Below are 14,697 nucleotides of genomic sequence, written 5' to 3'. Positions count from 1 at the left end.
ACTTAATTGCGATCTCAATCTATCCAATACAACTATAGAGAGGGTTATCAACTTCAAATATCTTGGAATAATTCTAGACGAAACTCTGTCATGGCTCTGACACATTGATCAACTACATAAAAAAAATTCATCCCTGAGCGGAGTCTTATGGAGGGTGAAAGCTTTTGTTCCACGTCATATTTTTCTTAAATTTTATTTTGCTTTTGTACACTCCCGTTTATATTATTTAATAGCTGTATGGGGCAGAGCGTCGTTATCCCTTGTTTCTCGTCTACAAACCCTTCAAAACCGTTGTCTGAAAACCATATTCAATTTTCCCTTCCTCTATCAAACCAATTTAATTTATTCTAATCGCTCTCATAATATATTACCTATCTCAATACTTTGTGATCTTCAAACTATAACCTATGTTTTTGATAATTTGAACTCTTCAAACAGTAACCAAAACTTAAGATTCAATGCGGGTTTCACCATTTGATGCGCAGTACAAGTTCAACAAGCTTTGGCCAACGTCGAATTTCCTTCATTGGTCCAACCAAATTCAACAGCCTTCCTGAAGAAATTAAAAACAGTTCCAACAGAAATATTTTTAAGACCAAACTTATGCAGTACTTCAAAGATAACCTAAACCGATGATCAACCAACCACTTATTTCAGTCCTTTCTTTAATTTTTTTAATTTTCTTAGCGATAAATTTAATTTTAATTATGTAGTCTTAGTTGTATTCTTAGTTACTCTTTATATCAATAATTCTTTTAAATCTTAGTTTTTTTTCATTAGATAAATAATGGATCTCTTAAAAGTAATATTCTTCCACTGAGATTCATTTTAATAAATATTGTTATATTCCTTCATTACATTTCCTCGCATTAAATAATCATTTTGAAAGTTCTCAGCATTATTAAAACTTTGCTCGCGTTTTCAAATATATATTAAGTTTTTTCTTGTTTTGCTGCCAGACATCCTGAGAACAGTTAGCGTCCATTACCAGGGGGCTCAAATCGAGCTTTTTGGTGTGGGGGAGTGTGGTGGGCCGCTAAGAAATAAAAAAAAAAAAAAGAAATGTCTCAAAATCCCACACAAACTTCAGGCTTGTTAAGCGGCCCCTTCCCGTGATGCGATCTGGCCCAAATTTGGCATGAGATCTTGTACTAGACCTAGGATCAATTTAAGTCAGCAGTGCATAACTTTTTCAAAAGTCGGGTCATTTGGGGCACTTTGTGTATGTGTATGTAGGGCCTACACACAATGCATGACGAGGGTTCCCATTATTTTCTTCCAGTATATTGAAACTATTATATAACTATCGCTTGTAAACATCACAGCTATGTTGAAAGTTTGGAAAATAGTATTTGAACTAAAAACCAATCAATGGGTTGGGTTTGACCCTAAAACCTAATTGAAAAGTAAAGGAACGGGGCTTCACCGGAAATGCCAAAATAAAATGCCAATTCTAGATGTTGAATAATTCCGCCTCTACTAGATTGGTGCTTTTATCTTCAGTTTACGCTCCGATGGATCCGGGATCCGGTTTCCGGAACAGGAAACACCACCACAAACTCGAGCAAGCGCTAAAGTCGGCTAAAGGAATCACCAGTGTTTAGTAATATTCGAAATTTCCTATTAAACTGTTTTTGCATTTTTATAACTTTACACCAGCATTCAAGTGCTAAATTACACACTATCAGCACATCAAGTGCAATTTTGCATTACAACATGGCAAAAAAAAAAAATTAAACCGAACAAAAATCTGAAAAAAATATTTTTTTTTGCTAACGCTGTAGCATCAACCAATGCTAATACAGTGCTGTTATAGGGTTATACCAGTTTCTGCACTAAAGTAGCAGTTAATTTCGCCAAATCTGGCTCAAAGCTGACGTTAGAGGGGAATTGATGCTAGATTTTAGTGCTTATGGTTATTTGGGATCTTTAGCAGGAGAAAAAAAATACTTGCGTCCACCTTGAATCGACGCCTAATCTGACTCCTGTGCAAAGTTGCCAGATGGTTTTTAAAATAATCTATATCAGCCTTATAAAAATAATTGTATTTATCTGTATTGATACTATAACTCCTGTTTCAGTTTCCGGTGTTAATTTGTTGCTGAGTATGCAAGTTGTAGATATTTTTTAATGGTTTTAACGTATTCATAATAAAAAAATTAACAAATTTTTGCATTAATTTAACTTAATTTTGAATGATATAATGTAAGTTGTAAGTACTTTAGATATGAAAGTTAGTATTGAAGGCTAGCTCATACCAGGTAGAAAAATGCAATTTTGTTTGCCGCAACAGATTGAGTCGATTTGGGGTCATTTTTGAATTTCTTAAACCCTGGGGTCTTAAAAAACTTTGTCTGACTCAAAAACTCATCCATCCCCTTTTATGTTTGTAGGGGAAAATTGAATATTTTGCACTGAAAAATCAACATCTTTTTTGTTTCTTCTGTAGAACCGAGCCAGCTGATGGTTTTAGTGCTAGTTTTAAAATTCCTTAAGAAAATTTTTCGTTGACAGCTTTGTGGAAGACCGTAACTTCGTATCTTATTCGGCAAAAATGTTATTAGCTGTTAAACAGGGGTATGTCTTTTCGCATTGATAAACAATAAATTCAATTGACATCCCTGGTGGAGCCGCGCGATGAATTACATGAAAAGTAGTCATGCATGCAATAAGGCATTTCCCCACTTGTCAGACGAACAGCTGATTTCTCATGTTTACATTTTCTAGGGTCTAACGGGTAAAAAAAACACCATTTTCACGATTTTTTCTAGAGCTATCGTTCAAACAAATGTATTCAAATTTTTTGCATTATACAAAGCATTGTTAAAAGAACATTTAGTAATTTTTTTTGTAGAAAAATATTGAAAAATGAGCCGGTGACGGAGCACTTTCGAGGATGCCTTTTAGAAAACAGGATTTGCGGTGGACACTGTATCTCAGCACAGAATCATCTGAAGTCAAAAAATCAGAGCAAAATATTTTTAATAGATGTTTTTCTGGACCCCAACGTTTTTATTTAACTTAAAATTTTTTTTATGAAATTTTTGTGGCTGTTTGAAGTATGTTCCAAATTTGAAAAGAATCGGATAAGTAGTTTTCAAATTACGATGTCCACGGACTTTAAAAATGTGCTTTCGCGAAAAACGCGTTTGAAGTTTCTGCTCTTGCTTTCTTGCAGTATTAGATAGGAGGAGATAAAGGCCTATAATTTCTACAGTTTTGCTTTAATTGACTTGAAAATTTGAAACAACATTCTTGAAATGTTTTACAATAAGAAAATAAAAAAAAATAAAAAATCGCCCCCCCCCCCCCCCTTAATAAAAGGAACAATATTAGGGAATGGAAGCAGTAAAATCATGCCTTTTAAAAGCTTCCATATAGCTAGCGGCCACCTTAATGGATATAGAAACCAAGAATGAGGGAGCAAAAATCAATTCTCTGATCTCTTAAAAGTATCATGAGCCGAAAATCCTAAATAAAGAATTAAATATTAGAAAGGAATATTTTACACCGGAAACAGAAATAAATACATCACGAAACCAAGTTTTTTGTCATTCAAAATCAAAAGTCAATGATCACATTGATAAAAATAAAGTGTGCCAGGGTGCAGAAATCCTGAAACAAAAATCAAATTAATTCCAGCAGCAGAAACAGCAAGAAGACATGAATTTCAAACCGAAGTTATTTCAAGCTAAGCGGAATCAACTGGTTGCGAAATAAGTAGGTATGCAGGGAGGTACATTACCGATCGATCGATCCTTCACTTAGGCTAGTTTACGTTTATCTCTATATTTATGCCTATGTGCATGTACGTACACCACTGGGAATACAAAGTGTTGGCACCAGTTTTTTTTACCTACAATCACATTGTTTACGAATACATTTTTTCCTTCCGTGTATCCGTCCGTTTAAAGGGCTGGATTGTTTTACTTCTCTCATATCAGGATCTTTCTTATTGATTTATCAGCAGCTCAGAAAACTTCCCACTTCGAGGAAGTGCGATCCTCGGTGTATTTGGTTTCGAATAGAATTTTTGGTATATTTTATTCTTCACTCCCCAGAAAAAGATAGTGTGATTGTACACTGTACACAAACGTTGTTGATATAAAAGAACGAAATACACTCGCCCCTTTTTTTCCGAGAACATTTTATTTGCTCCTATCGGTTTTTTTTAACGATAACGTTCGAACCTTCTTCTTTTCCGATTCGGCATTCGACTTATTGAAACTGTCAACACTCGTCAACACACTCCGTACTGAGTAGGGGCCAATCCTCTAACCCGATGTTTCTTATCAGTTGATTGGGGTTGTAAGATTTCAGCAGTATCACTTCTACTTCTTACAAACGATTACGGACTCATTCACCACGCAGATGTAAAATAACAATGATTTCCTTTCAGCAGCAGGTATTACCTATGATTCCAAAAACGAAGACCAATCCGGCACTGATGGTCGCAAAAATCGACATCCCGTACGTGTAAACGACCATGGTTGCAGCTTTCTATCTTACTAGATCCGGGGCAAGTCTGAACTCATTGGAATCGATCACGTTTTGGGGTAAAAGGATAGGGAAAACCGCAACCCACAAACCCAAACCTCAAAAACTATGTTATGGCACTAAAAATTCAAAGAGTGATTTATATATTCCCTTTATATCTTGCCCACTAAGTAAACCCTGCTCGTGCAAACACTTTCCGATGGCACACAGGAGACAACACACCACGAGAGTTCGGGATCAAACGCGCGCGCCCTATTTCGGTGAGCTCTTCCTCACATGATAACCGATCGTCGAAGACTGAAAGTAAATGCGCGCGCTCGTACACCGCAAAGCAAAGCACTTCCAGCTGGACTAAATCACCATCAACAAAACTAGAACTGAAATGTATACACACAATCACATGGACGAAGTCAGCCTGTCGTCGTCAGTAGTGAGTAATGAAGCAGGCCGGGCAAAAAGAGCAAATAAAAATCCACACCGCCAACAGAACGAACAGCAGCAGGCGCTGCTTGCTGAGTTTGTCATATCAGAGCGATCAGAGTAAAATGTATTCCTCAAGTAGCCGTCCTTCTATATGTGTTTACAAACTGCAAGAGCTGGGTGCATCATTAAGAGGCCTGTGACATTGCCTATACCGAGTGCATGTGAGCGATCGAGTCAAGCTGACCAAGCTGATCTCCGCTGATCGAGTCCAGGCCTACGACTATGTGCAGGAGAAAAATCTCTTTCCGTCCTTTTAAAAATCTCCCGCTCTTTTGATGATCTTGCTTGGATGTCTTCTCTCAGAGTCTTCTCTCCAAGAATTATTGATCATGTTGTTGCTGATGCATCCCTGACTGCAGATGCACAAACATACATCAGGATTCTCGACATATTATATACATAGCTGCAATTAGTGCGATCAATTAGTATAGCATGACACGATCATCAAGGTTACTGCTTGTCGCAAGTTTCAGTCGTATAATACAAATTTACAAATTTACAAATTTACAAATTTACAAATTTACAAATTGACAAATTTACAAATTTACAAATTTACAAATTTACAAATTTACAAATTTACAAATTTACAAATTTACAAATTTACAAATTTACAAATTTACAAATTTACAAATTTACAAATTTACAAATTTACAAATTTACAAATTTACAAATTTACAAATTTACAAATTTACAAATTTACAAATTTACAAATTTACAAATTTACAAATTTACAAATTTACAAATTTACAAATTTACAAATTTACAAATTTACAAATTTACAAATTTACAAATTTACAAATTTACAAATTTACAAATTTACAAATTTACAAATTTACAAATTTACAAATTTACAAATTTACAAATTTACAAATTTACAAATTTACAAATTTACAAATTTACAAATTTACAAATTTACAAATTTACAAATTTACAAATTTACAAATTTACAAATTTACAAATTTACAAATTTACAAATTTACAAATTTACAAATTTACAAATTTACAAATTTACAAATTTACAAATTTACAAATTTACAAATTTACAAATTTACAAATTTACAAATTTACAAATTTACAAATTTACAAATTTACAAATTTACAAATTTACAAATTTACAAATTTACAAATTTACAAAATTACAAATTTACAAATTTACAAATCTACAAATTTACAAATTTACAAATTTACAAATTTACAAATTTACAAATTTACAAATTTACAAATTTACAAATTTACAAATTTACAAATTTACAAATTTACAAATTTACAAATTTACAAATTTACAAATTTACAAATTTACAAATTTACAAATTTACAAATTTACAAATTTACAAATTTACAAATTTACAAATTTACAAATTTACAAATTTACAAATTTACAAATTTACAAATTTACAAATTTACAAATTTACAAATTTACAAATTTACAAATTTACAAATTTACAAATTTACAAATTTACAAATTTACAAATTTACAAATTTACAAATTTACAAATTTACAAATTTGTAAATTTGTAAATTTACATCAAAGTTATTATCAAAGTTTTTTTTAATCCATGATTGACTAAATTTGATCATCAAAAAAAAGACATGATTTGTAATTGACAAAACTTACTCAAAACATTGACAAATTTCAAAAAATTTAAAAAGGCGTACCTAATGGACAAATATTCAATTGCATAAAAATGTAAAAAAAAATAATGAAATTCAGATTCATCGAATTAATATCCATTAAATTTTTAAAAATTATGAAAATCATTTTTTTGTAATTTAATATTCAAAAAAAAATATAAAATAATGTTTCGTTCAATTTCTGACGGACATGATGTTAATGAAAATTGTTAACAAATCTTTGATTTGTATTGTTTTGTAACTTCTGACTTTTTTTTCCAAACATCATGGTATAAATGTTAATTCTTGATTAGTTTTCTTCTCGTATCAAATAAAGGCATCGTAAACCTAGTAATGCCATCTTGATGATATCATCGATTCCAGCAGCAGCTGAACGCCCTACTCGGGATTGCTCAAATGCAGCACGTGGCTATCTCGGTCCAATCTACAACGCTAGAGTTAGTTTGTAGATAGTTTAGTTAGTGAGATCAGTCTTGCAGAAATCGTCATTTCTGTGGGGGATACTACGATCACAATTTATCAACACCAGCAAGAGAACAAAAAGGGAACACTTTAAGATAGAGGGACGGGTTACGAAATTCCACTTCCACTGCATCTTGACTTAATGAAGTCAAAAGTCAACTCAAGCTAATAGAAAGCCTGTTCGTGCTTTATGGAACAGAAAAAACAAGATTTCAACATACGAACGGTTGTATGTGGATTAAGGTCACAATAAAAAATGCCAATAGTTTATCGTAATAATACGAATAAAGTTCTTTTCAGCATGTATTTTCGCTCAAAAGCTATGTACACAAAAGTTTGCCTTTATTACAGTCAATTAATTTATTTCAACTTGTTCTGGCATCCCTGACGTCGCTGCATCTGAACAGACCTAACGGCCACGCTAAGAACTGTCAAACCAGAAAACGGTTAGAAGTGAAAATTTGCGACGAACCAAGAAAGACAAGTGACGCTCTGCGTATATTTTATAAATTAACGATAGTTTTAGTTGTTAAAGTTGTTTGTGCCATTCGTGAGTACCTTTTTAAATTGTTGTGAACCTTTGACTAAATCTAACTTTTTGTAATATTTAGCGCACATCGGTAAAAACCCGATCTAAGGCTGATACCACGCACAGTCGAGCATTCCTTTCAAAAGGGCCGATATAGGTTAGATTTTCTTTTATTGGTATCAGAATTATTTGTAATAATGCGTATTTTCTCAAAATCTAGGCCAGAAATCTATGCTCTTTATTTGTATAACTTGGCATCAAAAAACGGATACTCCTCTTGTACTAAAGGAGACAAATGTAAGAAACAAAAAATCCTATGTAAAACTTTGCCCTAATAAACTTATTGTGTTTTAGCTTTGAGCTGCTCCTGCTCCTGCTCCAACTAGAGCTGCTGCGAGAACCTTTAGTGAATTATATTCCAACATCCTCAAAGATTTTCGAAAACCCTAAAGATTTCGAGATGGTCAATTCGGAAGAGGAAATTGATTGCCAAGATGGATTCGACTGTGGTGGATGCAACAGACCTAATTCGGTGGAACGGAGAATGGTGTCGTGCGATAATTGTTTAGGCTGGTGGCATCTGAGTTGTGCGAATCAATCTCCCGGCGTAAAGGATCGCCCATGGAGATGCACTAAATGCACATCACCTTCTGCAGACCCGTCAGAGTCCGTAAACACCGCCGATTTCAGCACACCCATTGTGCGATCAAAGGCTCCTCACTCCAGTTCAACGAGAATAGGAAGGGCTGAAGTTGAGAACGGAGCTAGGAAGAAATGTGCGGAATCCAACAAAGATTCGTCCGTGAGAAGTGCCGGCAAGTCTGTGAGATCTACTACATCCAGCGCCCGCATCCGGACCGAACTTGAGTTGGCCAGATTGGTAGCAGAAAAAGAAATTAAAAGTCGTCGGATGAGAGAGGAAATGCGTTTCCTGGAAGAGGAGAGAGCCTTGCGAGAAAAGGAACGGGCTATCCGGTTAGAGGAGCTTGCTTCTGAGGAATCCTTCTTAAAGAAGAAGCACCAGCTGGAAGAGAAATTAGTCGAAGAGTCGGGATCGGAAAATGTTTCCGAATCAGCGCCAAGTGGAAGTCAAAAGGCTGAGGAATGGTTGCGCAATCAGCTGGAGGAAAATAATAACGATCCGGAAGAGGTGTTTCCTCGGATAGTCGAACCGGGTAATCCGAATTCAGTTCATTCCGAACCTAGAAGTCACTCGGCACGAATCCGTGTGCCAATTATGAACCTGATTCCTGAAGTACCACCTCCAAAGCAACCCATGAATCCTTTCCCACAACCGGTAGCGTTTGCCAACCTGAATATTGGTCCGTCTGCAGAACAAGTGTTGGCTCGACAAGTCTGGCCCAGAAAACTACCTGTGTTTGCCGGAGAGCCTGAGGAGTGGCCAATATTTTTCCATAGTTACGAAACGTCCAATGCTGCCTGCGGTTTCTCAGACGTTGAGAATCTTGTCCGTCTTAGAGAAAGCCTGCGAGGGGCGGCTCGAGAAGCAGTGAGAACAAAATTGACATTTCCTGACAGCGTGCCGAAGATAATGGAAACACTGAAACGTTTTTATGGACGGCCCGAAATTCTTGTAAGGAACATGCTGGCTAAAGTGCGCAAACTCGAATCGCCAAAATCTGAGCGTCTAGATAGCCTTATTAAGTTTGCCACAGCTGTACAGCACCTTTGTGACCAGCTAGAGGCTGCAGGTCTACGAGCTCATTTATCGAATCCCGATTTGCTCAGCGAATTGGTTGAGAAGCTCCCTGCTCATCATCAGCTTGCTTGGGTGAGATATAAACGCTCCTTCCCCGAGCCTACGCTGAAGGAATTTGGCCAGTATATGGAGGAATTGGCCGAGGACGCCTGTGAGGTTACTACGCTTGTACCGCCGAAACCTGAGGCAGCGAAGTATGCAAAACCGTCGCAGAAGAAAGAGGGACATTTCCATGCTCACATTAACAGTAATGCAAACCAGGAAGAATATAGACAACGTAAGCCATGTCCAATCTGTGGTGGCATAGATCACCGGGTTCGGAACTGCTCGAAGTTCCAAGAACTAAATCTCGATTCAAGAAAGCGTGCAGTACGCCAGTGGAATTTGTGCGAAATGTGCCTGAATGAGCACGGTAATTGGAAGTGTAAATCAAGAATCCGATGTAACATCGAAGGCTGTAGAGTTCAGCACCATCCGTTGCTCCATGTTCCGGCGCAAGCCAAAAAGGGAGAAGCAACAGTCGTTAAATCTGTTTGTAATTCCCACAACGAATTCAGAAAAGCTTTTTTCTTTCGAATAGTTCCACTTACCCTGCACAACGGAAATCGCACTGTCGATACTTTTGGATTCTACGATGAAGGGTCATCACTGACCATGATGGAATCGTCATTAGCACGCCGCCTAGGAATAGAGGGAAAGAGGCATCCGCTGGAATTGCAGTGGACTTCCGGTGTAACCCGGAACGAAGATTCATCCAAGCTCATTAAATGCATGATCTCGAAGTTAGGAGATCCGAAACAACATTCTTTTACCGCACACACGGTTTCGAAACTTGAGCTACCGAAGCAAACCCTCTGCTACGACGAATTAGCTAATCGTTATGAACATCTGAAAGATATTCCAATCAGTTCATTTAACGATGCCCAGCCTGAAGTGCTTATTGGGTTAGATAACATTGACATTTTAACCCCAATCGAAAGTCGGCAAGGTCAACCTGGCGAACCTGTTGCCGTGAGATCACTGCTCGGATGGGCCATCTATGGGCCTAACGAGGCAGGAGAAAGAAATGACAAGAACTCGGTCCGAGTTAACTTCCATCACTGCGACGCAGATCAAGAGCTTAACGACCTTATCCGGCAACATTTCGTTCTGGAGGAACCCCAGAACCCGTTTGCGCCGATTCTTGAATCTGCCGAAGACAAGCGATGTAAAACGATCCTAGAGGAAACCACGGTGTTCCGTGACGGTGCATACGAAACTGGATTGCTGTGGAAAGCAGATGTAGTGTGCTTCCCAGACAACCGGTACATGGCTGAGAGACGTCTGAAATGCCTAGAGAGCAAGCTGTCAAAAGACCCCGAACTACAGGCTAACGTACACCAACAAATACGAGACTATTTGACAAAAGGGTATGCCCATAAGGCAACCGAAGAAGAGTTGGCAGAAACTAGTGCTGAGCGCGTCTGGTACCTCCCCCTGAATGTGGTGTCGCACCCGAAGAAACCGAACAAAAGACGGCTGGTGTGGGACGCGGCTGCCTCAGTGGGTGGAGTTTCCCTCAACAATCAACTATTAAAAGGTCCGGATTTACTGGTCCCCCTGCATTCAGTGATATGCAAGTTCCGAGAGTGGCGCATCGGATTTGGTGGCGACGTAAAGGAAATGTTCCACCAAATCCGAATAAGAGCAGCAGACAAAAACTACCAACGATTCCTGTTTCGATTCGACGCAACACAACCGCCCGACGTTTATATTATGGAAGTCGCGACGTTCGGAGCGACGTGCTCGCCCTGTTCGGCGATCTACGTGTTGCACAAAATAGCGGACGAGTGTCGGGAGGATTTCCCGAAAGCTACGACAGCTATCAAGGAGAAAACGTATATGGACGATTATTTCGATAGTGCCCCCACTTCCGAGGAAGCAGCTGATCGAGCGATTCAGGTGAAAGGAGCCCTTGCTCGGGCCGGATTCACCATGAGAAATTGGGTTAGCAACGATGAATCGGTGCTACAAGCAGTCGGAGAGAATTCGGAACAGAAAACGCTCTCACTTATCAGTAATATGGGAGGCGATAACATCGAGAGGGTCCTTGGACTGGAGTGGAACCCACGGCAGGATTGTTTCCAATTTCCTACCAGCCTACGCGGTGAGCTGGCGCCGTATGTTTGCGGCGAACGACGACCGACTAAGAGAATGGCTCTTAGATGTATTATGAGTCTTTTCGACCCATTGGGTCTTCTGTCCCCGTATACAATCCACGGGAAGATGCTGTTCCAAGATCTTTGGAGATGCGGCATACAATGGGATGACGACATTCCGGATGAATCTTTCGAGAAATGGGTCCGATGGACAAAGCTTCTCCAAGAAATCAACAACCTTCAGATCCCCAGGTGCTACTGTGGTGGAGATCATGCTGGAGGGTACGAAACATTGCAGCTACATGTGTTCACCGATGCCAGTGAACTGGGCTACGGATGCGCGGCGTATTTCCGTGTCATCGAGGATGGAAAAGTGAAATGCTGCTTGGTGATGGCGAAGGCTAAGGTGGCCTCCCTCAAGGTGCAATCGATTCCCAGAAGAGAGCTTCAAGCCGCTGTGTTGGGTGCTAGGATGATGATAAACGTTTGTTCTAGCCACACGGTGGAAATCAAGGAGAAATTTCTTTGGACGGATTCTACCACCGTCTTGTCCTGGATTAGATCTGACCACCGAAAATTCAAGCAATATGTAGCCGTTCGCATCGGAGAGATTTTGACCTTAACAGATTCGGATCAGTGGCACTGGGTCCCTTCAAAAGAGAACATCGCTGACTGTTTGACCAAGTGGAATAAAGATACGGATCCAAAACCGGATGGTCGTTGGTTTAATGGCCCATCATTCCTGTATGAACCGGCTGATAGATGGCCACAACAGAAATCACCGAATGAAAGCACCAACGAAGAGTTGAGAACCCACTATCTTTTCCAACACATTGATATTCCCATTCAGCTAATTGACGTTGCTAGAATCTCTAAATGGACCATATTGATACGCATACTGGCTACGGTTATGCGATTTATTTCGAATTGTCGTCGACGAAAGAAAGCATTGCCCATCGAGACGGTACCTTCCGTAGAGAATGTGAAGCGATACGTAATTCAAACCATCCCGAATATCGAAACACCGGTGAAGCAATCCGAATACCAATCAGCCGAGAATATCCTTTGGCGATTGGCTCAAAGTGAGCACTACCCTGATGAGGTGAAGGTGCTGATATCAAATCGTGAAAGAGCCCTAGAAGATTTAATCAAGATTGAGAAAACTAGTTGCCTGTATCAACTCTCCCCGTTTGCTGACGAATTTGGTGTTATTAGAGTGGAAGGAAGAACCGTGAATGCGCAGTACGCGTCCTTCGATTCCCGATTTCCAGTAATATTGCCCCGAGAGCATGTAGTTACCCAAAGGCTTTTGGAGCATTATCACCGAATTTTTGGACACGCAAACAGAGAGACAATTGTCAACGAAGTCCGTCAGCGTTTTCAGATCGCGAATCTGAGGTCCGCTGTTAACGAAGTATCGAGAAGCTGCCAGGTATGTAAGATTAAAAAATGTAAACCACATCCACCAAGAATGGCGCCATTGCCAGAGCAAAGATTGACACCGTATACCAGACCCTTTGCGTATACCGGTGTGGATTATCTCGGGCCGTTGGAGGTAACCGTTGGCAGGCGGAAGGAAAAGCGATATGTAGCAGTCTTCACATGCTTGGTAGTCCGTGCCGTTCACCTGGAGCTGGCGTACAGCTTAACGACAGATTCCTGCATAATGGCGATCAGGAGATTTGTGCGAAGAAGAGGTCCCCCACGCCAAATATTTTCTGACAACGGGACGAACTTTGTCGGTGCCGATCGCGAGCTTAAACGACAGATCAAGAGAATCAACATCGACTGTTCCGACACATTCACCAACGCCCGAACAAGCTGGTTATTCAATCCGCCCTCCGCTCCCCACATGGGTGGAGTATGGGAGCGGATGGTGCGAAGCGTGAAAGAATCGATGAGAGCTCTCGACGACGGAAGGAAACTCAACGACGAGATTCTGCTGACGGTGTTGGCGGAAACAGAAGCTTTTATAAACTCTCGTCCACTGACGTACATGCCTCAAAGTTCGGCCGACTACGAAGCGTTGACACCCAACCACTTTTTGGGTAACTCCACGGGAGATCAGGACCCTATGCGTGATCCAATCAGTCTTAGCCAAGCACTGCAAAGCAGTTACCTTCGTTCGCAGTATTTAGCTGATGCTACATGGGACAGATGGCTAAAGGAATACTTTCCTAATATGAACAAGCGGTCCAAGTGGTTCGAAGATGTGGTGTCGGTTAAGCTTGGAGACCTGGTATATATTGCGGAAGGCAGTCGGCGTACCTGGATCCGAGGAAGGATCGTGGAGCTAATCCCGAACAAGGATGGAAGGATCAGACGTGTAGCAGTACAGACGGCATCTGGGCGACTCGAGAGACCGGTGGCGAAGCTGGCCGTTATGGAGATAGGTAACGGTGAATCCGAGCAAGGCGAGGCGGAGGTCGTTCCGGATTCACGGGGTGGAGAATGTTCTGGCATCCCTGACGTCGCTGCATCTGAACAGACCTAACGGCCACGCTAAGAACTGTCAAACCAGAAAACGGTTAGAAGTGAAAATTTGCGACGAACCAAGAAAGACAAGTGACGCTCTGCGTATATTTTATAAATTAACGATAGTTTTAGTTGTTAAAGTTGTTTGTGCCATTCGTGAGTACCTTTTTAAATTGTTGTGAACCTTTGACTAAATCTAACTTTTTGTAATATTTAGCGCACATCGGTAAAAACCCGATCTAAGGCTGATACCACGCACAGTCGAGCATTCCTTTCAAAAGGGCCGATATAGGTTAGATTTTCTTTTATTGGTATCAGAATTATTTGTAATAATGCGTATTTTCTCAAAATCTAGGCCAGAAATCTATGCTCTTTATTTGTATAACTTGGCATCAAAAAACGGATACTCCTCTTGTACTAAAGGAGACAAATGTAAGAAACAAAAAATCCTATGTAAAACTTTGCCCTAATAAACTCATTGTGTTTTAGCTTTGAGCTGCTCCTGCTCCTGCTCCAACTAGAGCTGCTGCGAGAACCTTTAGTGAATTATATTCCAACACAACTATAGTTGATTTGTATGTGGAGTAACGAATAAATAATTTTGGAAAAGAAACCGATATCATTTGGTATTATTTTCTTATGATTTCACCCACACACAAGTCTGATTTCATATTTAACGTATATTTTTAAGAATACGGGGTTAAAATAATGCGTTTTTTTTTATATTTTTTCTTATCATAAAGTCACGAATATCAACAATA

The 14,697-nt window shown here is 39.3% G+C and overlaps 2 protein-coding genes across 2 annotated transcripts in view; one reads left to right on the top strand and one right to left on the bottom strand.

Annotated features, from left to right (window-relative positions):
• LOC129740211 (protein trapped in endoderm-1) overlaps positions 1 to 4,844 on the bottom strand; it is a 49,866-nt gene extending 45,022 nt beyond the window's left edge. Inside the window, exon 1 of the mRNA XM_055731823.1 lies at positions 4,413 to 4,844. Within this exon, the coding sequence (XP_055587798.1) occupies positions 4,413 to 4,488 (76 nt within the window). The 5' untranslated portion in view covers positions 4,489 to 4,844. The remainder of the gene's footprint in view (positions 1 to 4,412) is intronic.
• Positions 4,845 to 7,461: 2,617 nt separating this feature from the next.
• On the top strand, positions 7,462 to 13,758 carry LOC129737627 (uncharacterized). The gene is made up of 4 exons (XM_055728789.1): positions 7,462 to 7,624; positions 7,686 to 7,900; positions 7,958 to 13,591; positions 13,653 to 13,758. The coding sequence occupies exons 3-4, from the start codon at positions 8,064 to 8,066 to the stop codon at positions 13,756 to 13,758; spliced, it is 5,634 nt and encodes a 1,877-aa protein (XP_055584764.1). The 5' UTR covers positions 7,462 to 7,624; positions 7,686 to 7,900; positions 7,958 to 8,063.
• Positions 13,759 to 14,697: the final 939 nt, after the last annotated feature.

Source organism: Uranotaenia lowii, chromosome 1 (assembly GCF_029784155.1).
Source record: "Uranotaenia lowii strain MFRU-FL chromosome 1, ASM2978415v1, whole genome shotgun sequence".
NCBI classification, from domain to species: Eukaryota; Metazoa; Arthropoda; class Insecta; order Diptera; family Culicidae; genus Uranotaenia; species Uranotaenia lowii.
This window is presented reverse-complemented; position numbering and strand designations above follow the sequence as displayed.

Coding starts and splice junctions, on each gene's coding strand:
- LOC129737627 (XM_055728789.1), top strand. CDS start 8,064: ATGGTCAATTCGGAAGAGGAAATTGATTGCCAAGATGGATTCGACTGT. Junction 13,592..13,652: donor AGCAGTTACCTTCGTTCGCA/GTATTTAGCTGA, acceptor AATATGAACAAG/CGGTCCAAGTGGTTCGAAGA.